The 20135-nt window shown below is 38.3% G+C and overlaps 1 protein-coding gene across 1 annotated transcript in view; it reads left to right on the forward strand.

Annotated features, from left to right (window-relative positions):
- Positions 1–285: 285 nt before the first annotated feature.
- PARD3B (par-3 family cell polarity regulator beta) overlaps positions 286–20135 on the forward strand; it is a gene marked incomplete at its 5' end in the record, with an annotated part of 298721 nt that continues 278871 nt past the window's right edge. Inside the window, 2 exons of the mRNA XM_082483978.1 lie at positions 286–297; positions 1388–1559. Of these exons, the coding sequence (XP_082340104.1) occupies positions 286–297; positions 1388–1559 (184 nt within the window). The remainder of the gene's footprint in view (positions 298–1387; positions 1560–20135) is intronic.

Raw genomic sequence — 20135 nt, forward strand, 5'->3', positions numbered from 1 at the left:
GTACTAATATTTTCATATAGAGAGTGTGTATGCATACCTTAAAATAACATGGAGAGAGACAGAGAGAAAGTAGTAAATCAATCCTTTAAACTTGTTTCTGTTTATATCTTGATATTGCCTAACCAGTTGTATGTGTTGTGGTCTTTTCCAGGAATAGTTAAGAAAAACTTTAGGATAATCCTAAGGAGTTCAGAAAAAGTGAAATAAGTAAACACCTTAAGACAAAGATATCTTGTACAATGCTTATTAGGGGAAGTGTTTTTATCATTGCATGACATGAGAGCGATGCCACATCAGGTAGTGGGGCAGGAAAAGGGCTCCAAACTGCTGCTGTTACCTCTTTGCTTCTTGGGGTGTCAAGTGTCCCACTGGTTGAGAACAGCAAGTCTTCTAATTTGTTTAGATTCAGTGGGAATTAATTATTTTTTGATTGTTTTCCCAGAACTGTAACACCGTTAACTGTTCTCCTGGAACTGTAACACAGTTTACACCCAGACACGTGTATCTGAGTCACTTGTTGATGAAGCTATATACACATTATCAGATCACTTTGTATTAGTAGGCACCAAAAGGAACACCCCTGTGAAAGGCCAGGTTAGCTGAGGCAAAAAATGTTTTTTCTGGTGTTTTTCTTTATCGTCTTCATGTCAACGTTAATGTGAGTTTGGACAACAGACTTTGCAGTCTGTTGTTGCTTAATCTTGACCTTCCTGTGTGCCTGAAATTGTGGAAGAGTCAGTGGCTGAGGAACAGTCTTCAGAAGCAGTGTATCTGGTATAAGCCTGCAGGAGAGAACGAGAGGAGATGGCAGAGACGTGTGTGCACGTGTGCCTAGCTGAACCAAGAGACTTTCATCCTTACAGAGGTATAGGTTGGGCGATTACAGAAACTCCGCACTCTGTCATTGTGCTGAATGTATCTTGTCCTCATAATGCAATTATTATGTACTTATAAATAAAACATGTATCTGCTTGCTCAGTACAGCTTCCACAGCTGTGTTACCTTTGTGCAGTGAGTCAGTCAGTAGCACTGAAATTTTTTAGAATAAGAACACTCTCTACCACCAAGAATTAAATGCTGTTCTGTGTTTGTAAGCATGTTCAGCCCTAAATCTTTTGGAACAATATAAAATGGTAGCATGCTAATTCTGAGAAAAGCATGCCAACACAGGACAGTGCTGAAGCCTATACTGAAGTCCATGTATTTAAACACAAATGCACATGCTTTTCTGAATCTGTGTATTTATTGTTAACTGTTCTGAAATAAGGTCGTTATTTTTGTACTCCCCATAAAGGATACATTTTTCTTTGCCTTTTCTTTAAAAAAAAGGTGAATACCTTTGGGAATACCTTAAATATACAAACTGTTCTATCTTTTGTTTTGATAGCTGATTGCTGTTTATGATGAGCAAGAACCTCACCCTAAGACTGATGGCACCAATGGCAATTTGGCAGACAGAAATAGCCCAGACTCTTTTGAGACGGAGGTAGCAGCTCAGCTGGCAGCCTTTCAGCCAATTGGTGGTGAGATTGAAGTGACTCCTTCCGCCCTAAAACTGGGTATGTATATCTTGCATGGTTATTTTTTAATTTTTTGACCATTATATAGTACTTTTGTATTTCTTTTTTCTTTTCTGAGTATGCCTGTAGTGCGCTTTTATGTATTTAAAGAATTTTGTTAGCACCTCATTCTTTGCCTCCTGCAGTCTTCAGTGAAAACAATTGTAATGACAAAAGTTGGTCTTTTGAACAATTGATGCTGAAGACTGCAACACAGCATGGCAAATTTGCACCTCAGCCTTGTATCCTGTTGTATGTTATGCCCATCCGTACATCTGGGGTCTCTTTTTTTCTCCTTTCCTTGACTGGATAGGTTGCTGACAATCCTTCATTGTAATCTTCTGAGAGCGGAAGAGATGAAACCTGTGCAAAGTATTTTCAAATAACAAAGTCAGTGAAAAGAACCTCAGCATTTTTGTTAAGGCACCTGCGTTCAGTGAGTGTAAAACTGCTGTGTGCAAATACTTCTGATTATCGGAGCTAGGGCCCTGTTCTGGGGGTGGCAGGTAGAAAGGAGATACTGATTGCAAACGGTTCAGCTCTTTGCCTTTGAAGAAGTTGCACAGCAGAGTCTATTTGCCTCTCTGACTTTAAGGTGAGCAAACTGCAATTAGGAGAGGCTTCTGCTTAATTCCCTCTTATATCAGAGGGTACTATGTGAAGTACTGCAACTCTGGTCCCTGGTGTTGTTTCAGTGTGCCTGGAAGGCCAAGAGTTCAGACACTGGTTTCCAATTATAAAGAGCCAGAGTCTTGTACGTTGAACACAAAGCAGTTTGAAATACTTTCTTGGATTGAGAGCAGGCTAAGCTGTCACCTAGATACTAGATATAGAAGCTTTCAAAAACAGATTGAAGGTGAATCCTCTTACTGTCTGCCTGTAAAGCAGTAGTACACTGACAACATTTAGCAAATGAATATTGCTCAGGAGAGACTTCTCTGCATTCCACCAGAGCTCATCATACAATTCACCCCGTGTTCTGGAGTACTGCTGGTAGTCTCCTAACGATGCGCAATAAAATTTCTGAGTGTAAGCGGGTGGGGTAAGAATAGAAATACTACCTCTAGTTGTGCTTCTCTCATGGAGTAGTCTGATTACAACTTCAGAAATTGAATGTTCACTTGTCTATTGTAATTGCATTTTTAAAGGAAAAGGCTGATTAGCAAAAACAACGAGCTAAAATAAGATTTCTAATAAAGCTCACTGGATGAGGCTGTGTAACTTAACTTCTAATGGAAGCCTGTGGTCATTTTCGTGCCTGATGTAGAAAATATTGAAATTAAAGCTGCATGAAAATTTTTTGGATTCAAATTTCTGTATTAATGGATCGCTTCTGCTTTTTCTATATTCTAGAATATAGAATAATCTCTTCTATATTTAATGACATGCAGGAATTTCTCATACCTAAAAATCTTGGGAAGAAACTTATTCTTGCCAAAACTTGTATATATTTGATTGCATTTTTGGTAAGCATGAGGTATGGAAAAGTCTGTGGCTAAAAGGTCCAATGGTTGAATGGTTTACCACTTCATTTATTGCATATTATTAAATAACACTGTGTAAACACATTTTAGCATGTTTCAGAACGTAGAGATTGTTCTTCGTATACTTCTGAGCCATATTTAAAAACAAAATAAAAATCATTGAAAGCGGTTTGTGTAGCATACTGTTGTGCATAAGTTGAGGGTTAGAAGGAAGAGTATTTCAACCTCAAACAATTATATGCAAACCAGTTAAATGCTAGAGCTCTTGAGCTCACCAGTAAGCTACCAGGTAGTTCAGTTTTCATAGCATTTATGGAATCCTTCTACTATAGAGCGTAAAGGAGATGAAATATAACGTGAGAAGGGCAGCCAATTAGGGTTCTATTTCGTTTTCAGTGCAATACCAATATATATTTGAAGTTTAAATGGGTGCTTGCTTCTTAAAATAGAGAACATAAATATAATGTGTTTGTCTCAACAGTTCTCTTTCAGATTGTTTTGTTTTACAAGGTAAATGAAAGATTTTCTACCTGTCAGTCCTATAAACTCGATCTGCACTCTGAAAATTAATTGTTTCTCTTCTGGATTTTACATCACAGATTACAGTTTTTGAGACAATTTTTGCTTTTGTTTGCTGTACAAATCCCTGGACCTTAAATTATGTCCCTGTTTCCACTAGAGGGAAATTGAAAAGTAAATTAAGAAATAGAAGGACAATTTGGTTGCATCAGTATCATTGATGAACCATGGTAGTCTGGCTTCTTGTCTAATTATTGAATTGACTCCCACTTGCTAGCAGAAATAAATAAGAATAATAGTTTTCAAAAGCTATATACGTAGTGACTAAGTGTTGCTTTCCATGGTAGAGTTGTGTTTCAAGAACTGTCATGTGCTTACCTTTTAGAGTATTTTTGCAAAAAATTTGCCTGTAGGGATGAAATGCAGGGAATCCATTGTTATGTAAACTGTCAGACTGTGGAACAATTTTACCTGTTAATTTCTGTTGTATGTTTTGTATTCTGTGAAACCAGATCCAAGTTTTTATGTAGAAACAATGTCCATTTAGTTATCTGCTCTGAGAATACTTAGAGCTTGATGCTTAGTAAGCACGTGAAACTAAGTGTTGTTGTTCTCAACCGTGAGAATCGGCACTGATTTTTAGAAAAGGCACTTGACATACTGCCTTCAAACTTTTTTTTTTCCTTTTATAAATTGTGTATTTGATGCAGTTAAGTTAATCATATGTTATACCTAATCTTAAAGCCTTTACTGGCTAGATTGAGATGGCAATGATGGTTTTTTTTTTTTTTTATTGTATTGTTACTTCTTTCAGGGTTTTTTTTGTGGTTGATACTCTTTACAATACTGATCAAGTTGACTCTGTCTGAAATCATAGTTTTTTCGTTATGTAGTTACCCTTATTTTGCCCTTTGTCACCTGTAACTTTGAAAGTGAGCCAGAATAAAAGCAATCTTATATTTGACTTGACTTGAAAGCTAAAAGTACCTTATATCTTACATTGTGTCCACATACAGGCAAAATTTTAGGGCAAAATAAAATAAGTTTGTTATTTTACTTATTATCAAGTTACTTTCTTAATATTTGGCAAATATATCCTTAAAACAGTTCAGGAAAATATTTAGCTATTTGTTTTCTTTTCACTGAAATTAATGCATCTCTACTTTCAAAGCTAACTTGGTATTCTCAAACAGGTGAAAATGTGGGCTCCTATGTTTAATTTAAGAAAAACGCAGGAAGACTTTGTGTTTATGTACACAGTATCTGCTGCGTCCGTAACGTAAGGTGAGATGCAAACATATTTGAGCACCTCCTCCCTCTCCCTGCAGAGCTGGATTATCAGGTGGAGTTGCTGACAGTATCTGAATTCGGACTGCAAAGTAAGCAATACCTGATAGTTTCTTACAGCTGAAAAGACTTTGAAGTTTCTGATACTCAGGGCTGAAATTACTGAGGGAAGCGTAGTCATTCACTTCTGTTAGGTACGTAGGTCTCAATTTGGTAGTGGTTTTGCATCCTGCCATTTTCCTAATAAGCGTAATTACCAAAATGGTGACACGATGAAGTAGTTGTTTCTCCACAGTTTACTTTTTCTATGTTCTGGAGATGTAAGAATAACTGATGTCATCTACCTCGACTTCTGCAAAGTGTTTGACACCATCCCACACAATATCCTGGTCTCTAAATTGGAGAGACATGGATTTGACAAATGGACCAGTCGGTGGATAAAGAACTGGCTGCACAGTCGCACTCAAAGAATTGCGGTCAACGGCTCGATGTCCAAGTGGAGAGCAGTGACGAGTGGCATTCCTCAGGGGTCAGTACTGGGGCCTGTACTGTTCAACATCTTTGTTGGTGACATGGACAGTGGGGTCGAGTGCACCCTCAGCAAGTTTGCCGATGATACCAAGCTGTTTGGCGAGGTAGACACTCTGGAGGGGAGGGATGCCAGCCAGAGGGACCTGGACAGGCTGGAGAGGTGAGCCCAAGCCAATCTCATGGAGTTCAACAAGGCCAAGTGCAAGGTCTTACATCTGGATCGGGGCAATCCCAAGCACAAATACAGGCTTGGCGGGGAATGTCTGGAGAGCAGCCCTGAGGAGAAGGACCTGGGTGTGCTGATTGACAAGAAGCTCAACATGAGCCAGCAATGTGCGATTGCAGCCCAGAATGCCAACCATATCCCGGGCTGCATCAAAAGAAGTGTGGTTATCAGGTCAAAGGAGGTGATTCTGCCCTTCTACTCTGCTCTGTTGAGACCCCACCTGGAGTACTGCATCCAGCTCTGGAGTCTCCAACATAAGAAGGACATGGACCTGCTGGAGCCTGTCCAGAGGGAGGGTCATGAGGATGATCTGAGGGCTGGAGCACCTCTCCTATGACGACAGACTGAAAGAGTTGGGGCTGTTCAGCCTGGAGAAGAGAAGGCTCCGGGGAGATCTTATTGCGGCCTTCCAGTACCTAAAGGGGGCCTACAGGAGAGCTGGGGAAGAACTTTTTTCTGGGGCATGTAGCGATAGGATGAGGGGGAATGGCTTTAAACTGGAAGAGGGCAGGTTTAGATAAAACATTAGGAAGAAATTTTCCACTTTGTGGGTGGTAAGGCACTGGAACAGGTTGCTCAGGGAAGTTGTTGAGACCCCATCCCTGGAGGTGTTCCAGGCCAGGCTGGACGTGGCCTTGGGCAACCTGGTCTAGTGGGAGGTGTCCCTGCCCATGGCAGGGGGGTTGGAACTCGATGATCTTCAAGGTACCTTCCAACCTAAACCATTCTATGATTCTATGATTCTATTGAAGCCTGCCGTCATCCATTTGGATGTAGATGAAAACCTAATGATGTCACAAGTGTTTTTGCACCCCCAATGACTGTAGCTGTTTGAGAAGTACCAGTGCTGTCTTCATTCTTGTTTGGGTGGGCTGGATAAGTAATGCTGCATCTCTGTAGAAACCTGAAGAGGAGGAAGGGGCATTGCTTATTTTGTTTCCATTCAGTGTAGATCTTCCAAGTATCTTGCCTCTTTTGGTTTAGTGAGCAGAAGAGTACTGAAAGTAGATTCTGCAGAGGGGCCTTGGGTTCAGTTACACCTCCAGTTCCCTTTCTATTTTTCATCCATAATTCAAATATAGTGCAAAAGAATATCAAGGCTGGCAGGGATTTGTTACTTGTACTCAGTTTCTTCTATCAAAATCAAAAAACTTTTTTTTTTTTCATACTGAAAAATCTTGGTGTACGTGTTTCAGTTGACAATGAAATAAATATATATCTGTTGTAAAAAAGTCAAAAAATCCCCATTTGACTGAAAATGTGATTGGGTAAAGAATATATTTCATGTTACAATACAAATGGTAATAAAGCAGCTGTTAATATATATATTAGAAAATTTAGAGAAGTACACAACCATTTAATGTGTCCAGTCAGCTGTTTGAAACAGTAAAGAAATTATCTACTGATTTTGGTGTTTCTGTGGGTAAGTAGAGAACATTGAGATGCTGTTGCTGAACTGGCAGCAGAGAGAGGTTGTCTTGTGAGACTGTTTCTTGTAAGCAGAACTTCTCAGTGTGCACTATTTATGTGGACAATACAACAATTTACAAAGAATGATAAATGCAACAAAATGCCTAAATAGCTGATTTACATTTGAAAAACGGAACAGAGGTAAACTTTAACATCTCTAACCCCAAATACTGTTGTAAATTCTTCATTGCCATTTTTTTACCTTGTTTCTTAGGTATAAAACAGTGGATAGACAAAACCTTACAATGAACAGTGAAATCACAGTATGTTGAATACTTTTAGCCCGTGGTAAATGTAAGGTAACCCACACCCCAGTGAAAGGGTTTGTTTTAAAATTCTGTATCAGAGATGGTCTTTTGTCTGTCCAACTCCTCAGCCCTTCTCCTGCCTGGCATAAAGTCTCTTGTATGTTAAGTATTGCTTTTGAACTTGTGTACCCTTGCTGGTGTAGTGGATGACATTCTTCTGTAGTGTGTTAAGATCTTTAGAGAGCCCATGATGGATGGGGATATGTATATTAGGGATGCTAACAGGATGTGCAAATAGTCCTGTCTGGGATTCTCCAGCTAACAGTTTGAGGTTTTGGAATACATACATGTTTACTGTTAGAATTATTAAAAGTGAACTAGCAGTGTAGTGTGGTAAAACACAACTTTGTGATAGCAACTAATGGGCTATGTGTAAATTGATGTGATCCTACTAAAATATTTTCAAAGCCTTTTGATTTAGATGTTTACCAACTTCAGACTAGAGATTTTTAATAAGTCTTTTCCAAATAAATGGTTACCCATCAGTAATCATCTGCTCCTGAAACTGGTGCATCCATGGTATTTTAAGCAGTGGCCTGCAGGCTATTGCTAAGCTCATGTGTAAGCGTGTGTGAAGAAAGTGTACTTCTTCATAGACCACTCGTTTATAAGGAATGCTTTGTGTGATCATTAGCTTCAACTGCAAGCTAGCTATTCCTTCAGAGCTTGAGACGTAGTCACTTCAGAAGTGTTCCTTTTTTTTTTTTTTTTTTTTTTTTTTTAAAAAAAAAGCACTAGTGCATCATAACTTTTCAAGTTTGTAACATGACGGTACAGGTGCTTTGTTTTTAATAGGAGAGTTTTCGATTTCTTTTAAGGCTTTTCAATTAAACTAGCTGAACTGTCTGAGTTTTTAATGTTTGTAGTTCTTGTGGCTCTCATAAGCCATGTTGTAATTTTCTGTGCACCCATAACCGTGCTACTGGCCCTTCTGGTTTCCTTTTGCACCTAATAGTTTAGTGTTTTCTAGTGCTTTTCCCTGCACGGTAGGTAGTGGAACAGGAAAGGGGAAGTAAGAGGTTTAGCCTTTGGGTTTACTCATGATGTCAGTTTGTTTTTTCCTTTTCAGTCAGTATGGACAGGAAGGAGAGCACTAATTTATTTATGGAGGATCCATTTTATGGACATGTCACTTTGAGCTGGAAATGCCTTCATGACTGGCTCAGTGTTTCATTTGCTTTATTTGATAGGTGATGGTTGAGTGCACACAAACTTAGTTGTTGCTTTTCTCTTGCTTCTCTCCTTGGTGTTAAGTAGTCATGATTTTGCCTGGAGGAAGACAGACAGTAGTTGGTGATACTTGTCACTTCTGAATACTAAGGTAGGAAAAAAAGTGAGGTACGTGTAGGTATCTCGGGAAGCAGATACAATTAGGTTACTTTGATCGTTAGCTATTACAATAAAATTTAGCTTCTTAATGAATTTATACCTTTATTAGTGTTTCATTAAAATTGAGGTTAGATAAAGAAATAATTGCTTATAGCAGTTATTGATAGCAGGTTATAAAATTATCTTGTAAATGACAGGAGTTTAACACCTCCCTTTGGAAGCTTTCACTGCTGAGTAGGGCAAGTGTCTTGCTTTTCTCACTGAAAGGTCTTACTTTGGTATTTCAAAATGTGCATGCCTTTGCTTTATAGCAAATGTCTGAGGACAAGATTTTCTTCTTTTATATATACATATATACACACATCTCCGACCTGCCCCCCCACCCCGCATCTGATGAACATTCTAGGCAAGTGGAAAACTTGGGTACGAATGATGGTTGGAATAGCTGCTTACAGTCTCTCTCCCAAAATAAGCTTATGAATGGCAACGATAGCTGAAGTTCAAGCTATGTTGAGGTGCGTGTGTTTTTGAACAGTCAGTTCTTTCAGTTCTGGACATTTTATGTAGTGTCTTTGGAGTAGACATTTGTTTCATGAAAACAGAGGTCGCTACCTGGCAATGCTCCAACCCTCAGTAGGTCTAGTACAGGATAATAACGGTACCAGCTTAGAAAGTTTTGATTGTACGTTTTGATGCAGTTGTCAGTGCTGTGGTCATGTGTCTTTAATGTTTAGGAAAGGTTATTTGCATTCTTACAGAATTTCCTTGAAGGTATTTCAAGGGCTTCAGACAGAAAATATACTTAATCAGCTTAATATATTCCTGTGGTTTGGGGCTTGCTCTAGCTTAAATTGTGCTTCATGGGGTTATTCCAATCACTTATTTAATTTGAATGCCCCTATGTGTTTGGGTTGCTAAGTCAGTCAACAGAGATGCTTCCATTGGCAGTGTCTTACTTTGAAGTCCAAGGGAATTGAAGGCAAGGTTTCTTCCAGGACTCTTCAGAAGTTTCTCCCTTGATAGGCCTGGCAGGGCTGAAGTTGTTACCTCCAGGGTATGGATGTCCTCTGTTTCTGTGCTCAGACTTCAGAGCTGGGACAGGATTCCTTCTCTTTCTTGTCTGCTTTGAAGTGGAAGTATTGTATGTAGGCTTGGGGGCATTTTAAACAGCATATATTTGGTTAGTCCTCTTTCAACCTGGTGTTGAGATACTATGGATATACAGACAGTGTATTTTTAAACAGTGTATTTTTAAACACAGAGGAAACCACATGATTATGGTGTTTGGTTTTTTTAAGTTACAAAAACAGGTATGAACTGAAAATTTCATTTGATAAACAAAATGTGGCTAATGCTTGTATACAGCATACATGCTGTGTCACAGTAAGTGGGAAAGACACTTCTTACATGAAACCTATCCTGTTCATCTTAATCTTGCAATGTCACTTTATTGGCTGAGCGTTATGATGTTTGTCAGTACGTTGAGTGTACTACGTACATATAGTAATTCTCTCCTGTATGATTCAGGGAAAATTAACATTTTGAAATTGGTAAGTTTTGGAAATGCACTATAGAAGCACAGGCTGCCTTCTGTGGTTTGAGGCAATACCGCTTATTTCCTTAAGCAAATATGACTTTATTCTCTTTCTCAGCGCTGGAAGGCTGCTCTCGTAGTAGTGATATCGAATGTTGTTCTGTGCTGTTTGTCATAGGTGTTGTGAGGATGACACTGTTCTTGATAGATTTTTCTCCTCTGCAGCATTAAGTTTAATCTGGTTTTAAAGAATTCTGATGATCAATTAAAGTCTACTTGTGTTCCCAAAACAAATGGTTTCTGTTCTCAGGCAAGTTAAAGGTTTGAAGATAACTTTTCATTTCAGTCAGAGTGCAGGCTTGGTGTATTTTGACCTCATGACTTAAGCTTGGTATTACTTACTTGTCCTTGATTCATGGAAATGAGCTTTGCACCAGCATAGCTAAAGTTTATCTTCATATTGCAGCAAAAGAATGCAGTAATGGTTTCTGTAAAGATATATATATATATAAATTCCATGTGTGTGTTTGTCTTTGGGTTGCCCATTTAGAAAACAAGCCAGTCTTTCCTTCCTTTCCCTACACCCAAGAATTTAGTGGTAGTGTAAGTCATAAATTTATGTGCCTAGTTGGTTACCAAAGAACCCCTTTTCTTTTTAATAGCCCCTCTGCCTCTAATTTCCCCTAAGATTGTTTCTCATCAGTTATTCTCCTTATCTGTATTCACTTTGCCCTTAGTTTAACATGTCTTACGTTGAGGCAGGGGGGTATCCCCATGAAAATATGTTAAGTAAGGAGAAAAAATTTTTTTTCATCACAAGTTACACATTTTCCTGCTCTCTAGCTGAGATGTTAATTCCTTTTATTGCCTCAGGGAAGGTTTTGGGGGATGGTGATGAATGGGACCTAGAATGATGGAATAAATTCTATTACAAAAGTCTATGCTGCTTTTTGACACACTTTATTTGATGTCAGTATTTTTGCTAAAATTTTTGTCTGTTTTGTTAACTTTGTAATGTTGCTGGTTTTGTATTTGTGTATTGTTCAAAGGTAGTATCTCTTAAAAAGAATCAGGCCAACCCACTTAACAAGCTGAATATTTGAAAGGCTATAGTGTGGTATTATACTGAAAGGCAATAGTGCAATCTCTGCCAGTACACTCTAGTGCTAGGTAAGACAAAGGAGTGTGCATGTGTGTTTGTAAATCTCTACACTACTCTCTGCTGTATTAGCTCTGAGGCAATATGGCAAAATGTGTATTTCATGTTGAAAATGAGCCTGCTAAGCTTGGCTGATTGATATTTTTTTTATTTTAACTTGAACAATTTCAAACTAAGACTTCCATCAAAAAATTTTGAGGTAGTAGACCACCCTTTTTTTCTTAAGAAACCAAGCTAACATAGTTTTACACATTTTTTTTCAATGTTTGTTTGCTAATGATTGTTTACTGTTTGCTTCCATATGAACATGTTCCAGTATACAGATGAAACCATCTTTATGAAAGTCATCATTAGAGAAGTTACAAATAACAGTTAAATGATTCAGTCAGTTTGCCCATTGCCATGGAGTTCTTTTTCATTGCTTTCTATTTAATTTACCCTTTCGAGAGCCTTAGTTGATAGTTCATTTTTTTGTCTCTTTACTTTGAAGTGCCACTTCAGATTTTGATTGTTTCTCACAACAGATATCTAGAATCTCAGCCAAGTAAAATGGAGAGTTGTGTATTTACTAGTCCTGAACGTAGTTGGCAAAAGATGCACCTCCTTCCCAATATGTTGCACAATTTTCCCATAGACACACTGACTGTTGATTTATGTTTTCATAACTCATTACTTCAGTAGAAGGAAGTCTGTTTACTGTAGACATTAAGTAAAAGAAAGATGTAGTGTGTTCACTAGAAAGATTAATGCTGCAGAGTATTTTGGTCATCTCTTTTTAACCCTCGCACAAAAAGGGACAAATGACCCTCTGACTGATTCCTTTTTTAACTTTCCTACAGAAATAGTCATCTTACCATTTTAAATATTAAGACGGATTAATAGGGAATGATTATTCACTTTCCTCACCACATAAAAACTAGGAGTATTGGACAAAACTATCATTCAACAGATTACAAAGCAAAACAACCATAAATTAACACTTTTGTCAACCATTCAACTAAATAGTGTAATTTGGTATTACAGGCCAAAAATCAATGAATTAATATAGAATTAGACAAATTCACAGGACTCATCAGTGACTATTAAAATATGGTCTAGATGGCACTCTGATTTGGAACTCTTTCAAGCATTATTTTTTTGCGAGCTGGTAGGATACAACGGTTTGTTATGCCCTCTCCCTGAGTCTGCTACCACTGTTAGATGCGGATAATGAGAGAGGTAGACCCGATATAGCTGCTTTTATGTTCTTATCAATCTTTGAAACCTCCCACAAAGTTTCAAGTTCAGGAGATTTTGCTATTTTATCTTAATGCCTTTTAAAATTGGCAGGAAGAAGTTTGAAATTTGGGACTAAAACTAGTTTACCATGACCAGAATAGAAAATAATCATAATAAGACTTTTTTTTTAAGGAGAGATCAAACAGAAAAGGTTCTTAATTTAGATTAGGTATATAAAACACAGGTCATATTTAAATATTACAAAAGCCTATACTAATGCCGTGATTAGTGATACTCCTTTAAAATACCATTAAAATATTAAAAAAAAAAAAAGTATTTTACTATTCTACTACTAGCAATGAAATGCCACCAAACTGATATTCAAGCTGTACAGTTTAGCTGCCAAAGTTTTAAAGAAAATCAAACCGTTGAACTGTGGAAAAGTGACTGCATAAGCACCTGCAACTGATGTTAGCTGAAGTGCTAAACCAGCTTTTGGCAGCATGGCCTCTTTTGCAGGTGCACAGAATATTTTCTTTGTGTCAGTTTATTCAACTAGTACAGTTCATTAAGTATTTAATTTGAAGTTGAGAAATGGGCTGGGAATTGAAATAGAAGAAATGCTTATTTTCACCTTTCAATCTGTGAATAAAAATGAGGTGTGAGAGTCTGAGATCTATTAGGTTTAAAATCTTATAGGATATATTAGCCTAAAATGATTGATTTAAATTCAGTAACTACGGATAATATGCTGCTTAAAAAAAAAACAGTTTAGTAGGTTGAATGCTTTTTGCTGTGTCCAGCAAGTTGGATGACTAAGGCGACCAGTGTTTAAGTGTATCTGAAGTTTAGTTTCCATTGACATCTGAATGCCATTTGAAAGAGACTACATATAAAAAACCAAAACAAAACAAAACCAAAACAAAACCCCAAACCCTCTAAACCAAAGAACTTCGCGCGCAGGTGTGTGTGTGCATAGGGAAATTCTAATATAACAAGAATTAATTTATTTTTTTTCAATTGAGACTTAAAAACATGAAATGCTTGAAGCAGCTCTAATTTTTAATCTTGTGTCTGAAGTTGGAATTTGGAGCCTGTGCATCAGTCAGAGGGGGCACAATGATGGTGTGATTCACAAAGATATTTCACCTGGACAAGAATAAGAGAAAGCCTGGCCTGTAGTGGAAAGTGCTGATTCTTGTTGGTAACAGCCAGTGTGTTCTCACAGAGCTCCTAATTAGTCTGCCCAGCAAGGATAGTCTGCCCAGCAAGGATAAGAGTCACACATTTTGCTAGAGCTTGGGTTGGGAAAAAAAATCGCAACGCCCTGTTGTGAGTGAGGTGATTAATCCTTGCACCAGGAGGATTCTGCTGCAGCTCCTTCCCTTCTCCCCGGTCACTTCCACATGGTACCTGCAGCCAAGACCCTTTGGAGCGGAGTCATGGTGCTCCCGGCACTCCAGTAACTCTGTATGTTCTGTGTCTGTCTCATGAGGAGATGAAAATATGAGCACTGTGTTGACAGAGGTGAGAAGATGCTGAAATTACTCTAGATCTGATGTGTGTTGTGACCTTATGTGTCAGAAAAGAATATGTGGTTAAGGTCCAAATTCACGTCCTGTCCTTCAGTTGGGAACTTTCTTGAGAGAAATTTTGAAACAGGGAGAAAGTAGCAGCGTTACATGTACCTCTGATGTAGATACATGTGTATCCTAGTGCCTTAAGATGAGAAATGGTTATCTTCTTTTCGTATGGATGTGGGTTTTGATCCTGGAAATGGGATCTAGGTTAATTTTATTACTGAAATAATGTATGTAGGTGATTCTTATGTGTCCATCTTTGAAACTCCAAAAGCTGTAACTGTAACTATAAATACTCTGTAGTGGTTTCATTAGGCACCGTTTCTGACAATCACACCACCAAAGAAACTTTGTTCCGGTCATAAAAACTGTGAGAACAATTCTTGTGCTTCGTAACGGAAATCTGACTTAATGTGTTATAGCACATGCAACCAGAGAAAAATCATTCTTTTGAAGAACACCACCCCAGAACAATCTCGGTTCCAAGCCTTTAATGGGTTTTACTTGTAGGCGATTGCTTTTATTTTTCTTTGTAAAAAAAAAAAAAAAAAAAAAGTACACCTCATTTAGAGTGATAGGAAATACTCTGTTCTGCACTGGGTTAATATGTAAAAGAGTTTGCTGGAAATGGATTTTCATCTGTTTATAGATTTAAGTCAATTGTCTTAACTGTTACATCATCCTAGTTCATTAATCTAATCTTGTATCCATGGGAATTTAAAAATTGCAGTACGCACTTTGGAAAGAACAGATAGCTGTAGATCTGAAATTGTATTGATAGGTGCTATTATGAGCAATTTGAATTAGCTTTAAACATAAAAGTCACATCGTCAGAGCATTACATATTTTAAAAAATCAAAAAGAAGCGGTATAGTCCTATCACAAGGTAGAATGAACGAGCTAATGTCAGCTACATTTTAAGTACATGGCAGAACCATTACATGATGCCTCAGGTAACCAATAAATCTGAGGGTGACCAAATTTACCCACAGTGATTGCTTAGTGCTCTCAATAAGTGCTGACTGGCAGAACTCTCTGTATGTCTGTTAACGTGAAAGTTCTCTGATAAAAAGAAGAAAAATAGGCATATATTAATGACCTTTATTATATTTCCTGTATTTAAATACAAATTAATATCCTGCTTGTAATATTTTGTTTCCAGTGCCTGAACTGTTTAATGACAGTTTAAAAGTAATTCAGATTTTCTGGTTTAAATGGTGGTTGTTTATGTTGTGTCTGTTCAGAGATCTTCCAGCCAAGAATTGCCTGTGCAATTTCACGTTTGTGTGTGCATGCATGTAGTATTTATGGTGTTTTGTTTCAACTCTGATTTGAAATTTTGTTGTGATTTCCTCAGAAGGAGCTCTGAAAAAAATATTTTGAGGCACAGGCAAGTGAGAAAATAATTTGTCTGTCCAGGCAAGTGTAATTTTGAAGCAGGCAGGAGAGTAATTGTCATTGATATGGCCTTTAACAGCTGACAGGTTGATATGGACTTGATGGACAGCTTTTTTCCCCCATCATAATCAGCATTTTTATATGTACAGGCAGAATTTAACATGATGAGTTTAAGTGTGTAGGTGACTTACTGTAAATCTCTTTCTACCCACTTACAGCATTCTGTCCAAGTGTATCTTTTGTTCTCCTCTAAAATAGTTCTTCCCTGTTACCTGGAAAAACAAACCAACCAACCTCATAATATGTTGGTTGCTACTGATGCAGTGGCAATGTATGTGCTTGCATTTCCTATGTTCCGTTATTTGTCAGCTGACCCAAAAGTCATCTGAGAGTGTTTGCACCCAAAGCAACGCTAAAATCAATTGTTAGTACATAATTGGACTGCATTATAGATAGCACAGCCTACTGAAAATGCTCATGGGTGATAAACTCTGGTTGTCTTCAGCAGCTTTCTGAATTTGGCCCTGTAACAGCAGCCTGCAATCTAAATCCCCCAAAATAAAAGGATTTCAGCCTGGAGGTGAATTGTGCTTTCCTGACCAAGGAGACTTAAGAGCCAAAGAGTGAAATTGAGGAAGGGTTGGAATAATCTTCTTTTGTGGTAGTGATCACCCTGAGCGATACTGGAGCTGTCTAAATTTAGGCATCAGATTTGATGCCAGAACTCAGAGCCTAGAGACCCTGAAGCGTTTAGGGGGACCACAGGAGAGGCAGTTGGAGCTCCAAAGTTCCCCTGACCATGTTTGGATCCTGAACTTCAAACCTTACATTATTTATCTGAGGTTGTACAGTGTTCTTAAACTCATCACATCTGGGTAGTCAGCCCCCTCCTCACCTCAGATGCTGATTTTTGATCTGCCACAGGCCTTAAGTGAAGTGAGACAAAGTGCACTCCTATTCAGGGTGTGTTTTAATGTCTGTGTACAGCCTTTTGGTGAAATTGATTAAAAAAAACCAAAACCACAACAACAACAAAAAAACGAAATAAGAAAATAGGATTACATCTGGCATGGAGATGTTTCTTTTGCCATTGTGTTGATGCAAGTTTTCAGTTTTTAATTGTGCACAAATGGCAGAACTTCTCTCTTCTGTTTTTTTTTCCTAATGTAACCAATTTAAATCTAAGTGTGGTTTCTACCATATGCTTGTTTCAACCATATTTGCAGTTAAAAAAAAATATTTCCAAAACATAGGAGATCAGGGAAATACACTGTTAACCATGAATCTGTGTAGATACTAATTTTTGAGGGTGATGCTAGCAAAAGGAAAAGATTGATCTACATGGCTTGAAACTAAACGATACAGAATTTACTTTAAGGAAGGAAAACCGCAGGACTTTTTCTCATCAGCTTTGTGAAAGAGTATGTATTGGGAATGAGGCTGAGAAATCCATGTGTGCTTAGAAGGGTCTATGGTACTCTAATAGAAGGTACTCTGTGCAAATTTTGAAAGAAGGGGAAATACACCCTGAAGTGATTGAGGTTAAAAGCTGTCATCATGAGAAAAATTTTAGTCTCGGGCATGTGTTTGAATTTCCTTGTCTGTAAATTACTGATGCAATGCAGCAAGATGAGGATAAATTTTTTTAAACTGAGTTCCTGAGTTTAAAATACCAAGTGCTACTCTGGCACAAAACAGCCATGCTTGTAAATAACATGGTTGTATGGTCAACTTGGTATGCAGAAAGGAATTTTTCTGTCTCATCATTCGGGGAAAAGATGAATTTTCTGCTTGAGCTTACACTGGTTATAAATGTTCAGCACAAATGCAATAGCATGACTAGAATAACATGGAAACACAGCATGACAAAAGGAAAGCAGTAAGGAAAAAGGCAACATTCTGTTTCCTGACAGAAGAAAATGGATGACAGAATCTCTTAAGTAAATGTGTGTAATTGCCTATAGTATCTCAATAATAAATGGTATCAGTGATGGGTTTTCATTACACTTTATCCATGTCTAAGGAAGACCGTGATGAACAAATTCAAGGTTTGTATGTATAATGGATGTGGTCTGACTCCTGAGTCAGGCTGAATCCTGGTCGGTGGGATTTGGGGAGGTTTCTCTCTTGCGGAGTGCAAGGGAGCAGGCTTGGCTTTCAAGAGCCCTGTGTGTGCGGTACAGAAGAGGCCGGGAGAGGCTGAATATAGAAGGGAGCCTGCGGGAGAAGCACAGGCTGGGAGGCACTGAGTGGCAGGGAAGGTGTTCTTATGGCAGGGACCAGCCTGCGCTGCAGAGGAGATAAGGGGAGATGGAGGAGAGTTGGTTAGCTCAGGGAGTCGCTGAGAATTGCTTCTCCTGAAAGGGAATAGGGGATTCTCCCTCTAGAGAGGGAGAGTACCGCTTCTTCTCAAGTCTTTCATCTAATCTTCCTGTGTGCCATTTGTTTTCCCTTATTAGAGAGGTCATTTTGGTTCAGTTTGCTTTTCTCTAATAAAAGGTTGTTTTCGTGCTTCAGTGTCTTTGTGGTGTATGCATGTAAAATAGCGAGGACCGGAGGGACTCTTTTGCATAATTTTAGCTGAAGACTGCAGCTGACTTGGTTCACAGAGATGGTACGATTTATATCTCTGTACAAGAAATGATGTTATATGCCAGTAAATATATTTTTTAAAGGTATGAAAATAGACTTTGTTTTTCTCTTCAACAAGAAAATGATCTGTAGGACCCTAAAATTTACAACAAATAGGGAGAAAAGAGAAAGCATTGTAGACAGTAGTCAAAAAGTCCAGTTGTTTTTGTGCAAGTAGCGGAAGCATTCCGGATGAGCACCATAAATTTCATAACCTCATGGCAATAAGCAAAAACTTGCAGGAATAAAAAGAAAGCAAACAGCTGCAAGGCCATCTTCCCAAATTGGAAAACAATATTTATAATCCCCCTGCTCCTGCAAACTTTGGTTTCAGAGTTCAGACAGCTATAAACTGAGAATTGGGGAATGTCATTTTGCTTCAGTTTCTCGGAAAACAGTGACAGAAAGCAAGTGAAAGGAGGTCTTCAAAACGGAGGACAAGGGGGGAATGCAGCTTGCAGCAGACAATACAGGGAGCAGACAGATGGGCTGAAGTACAGTCCTGTCTTCTTAGACAAGCGTTGTGTGGATGGTGCGGTACAGGAGACATCTTTCAACTGCTGCAGAAGCGGGGAGGCCCTGGAACAAATGAGGGTCCTGTCTCCCAGCAGGTCACAGTGATGGGAAACTTCATCTTTCTCTCAGCCAAAGGAATGAGAGAGAAATGAGGAGCTGGCTGTAGAAGACAGCTCTGGAAAAGGAGAGATCTAATTTCAGAGTGTTGGCTTTGGGAGAAGGAGTGATATTGACGTAAGTGATTTTTTGGGTTAGGTTGTGTCCCGTCCCCCCCATCTTTGGCCTCTCTAGTTGACTATGGGGAAGTTTTTTTTTTTTTTATCCTCTTTGAGTTACTGTTGATTTCTCACTGTGGAAAAAGGAGGACAGAAATGAGAAAAGGGGCAGGAATGATGGCCTTGAAGAGTATAAGCAACAGTATATTTTAATTTGAATTTGGAATATGGCTCACTGAGTTGTGAAATTTTTACACAAAGTACCAATGCAATGGGCTTTCTGGCGGTTTAACCAAGAGCATTTCTCTGTACTGTTCATGTTTATGTCCAAAGGAGTTGGAGACTAAATTATGCTGAAACATACAAAAGTGTTTCAACATCTCTTTTCAAACTGTTGTATTGAAGAAAGACTGAAAATGGGATACAGGTCACCGGAAACACTTTGGTCATACGTGGAAAACAATTAAGGAATAAGTATTTTTCACTTAAAAATCCAACACTTTTTGGCTTTAGCTTTTATACACCTTCTTATCAAATGTGCTTAGAGGGGGAAAAAAAATTCCCTTCAGCGCCATGTGAAGAACAGGAAGATTTGAGTGGAGAGATTTGGTTCCTTTTGGCCTACTGACACGTTTGGAAAATCGCGCAAAATGGGTAAATGTGATGATCAATCCCTTTCTTCAGACTCTCCTTGTAAAAACACGCATAACTCTTGATATCAAGATGATAATCACTCAGAACAAAAAACAATATTCACCTTTTGATTTTTGAGCATTCCCTCGATACCAGGACAGAAATTTAAGTCTTACTTTTACTTTTCTTTTTGATTTCCTGCATAAGTGAAGATAGAAGGGATTATATGTGTATAAAAACTGTTGCTCACTATGAGGAAGGGTAACAGCATTAGATTCTCTGGTTGTTCCTCAGCATCAGGTGCTGGTATTTATTCCAGCTATAATTACAAACTTGTGCTGTGAGTGAATGTGGTACAATCACTCCAGCTTTGTTAGCATCTCTCTAATGAGGAAACTGTTGCACGTTCAAACTTCTATATTAGATCTAGTAATTATGGCTGCCATCAGTCCCAGCCACTATAATTAATATTATAACTGACAGTTATAATCTTATTTTCACTCCCTTGCAACATTTGAAAAATTATTGTCTTTGACCA

The sequence above is a fragment of the Vanellus vanellus genome (assembly GCF_965231255.1).
Source record: "Vanellus vanellus genome assembly, chromosome: 5".
In the NCBI taxonomy this organism is placed as follows: Eukaryota; Metazoa; Chordata; class Aves; order Charadriiformes; family Charadriidae; genus Vanellus; species Vanellus vanellus.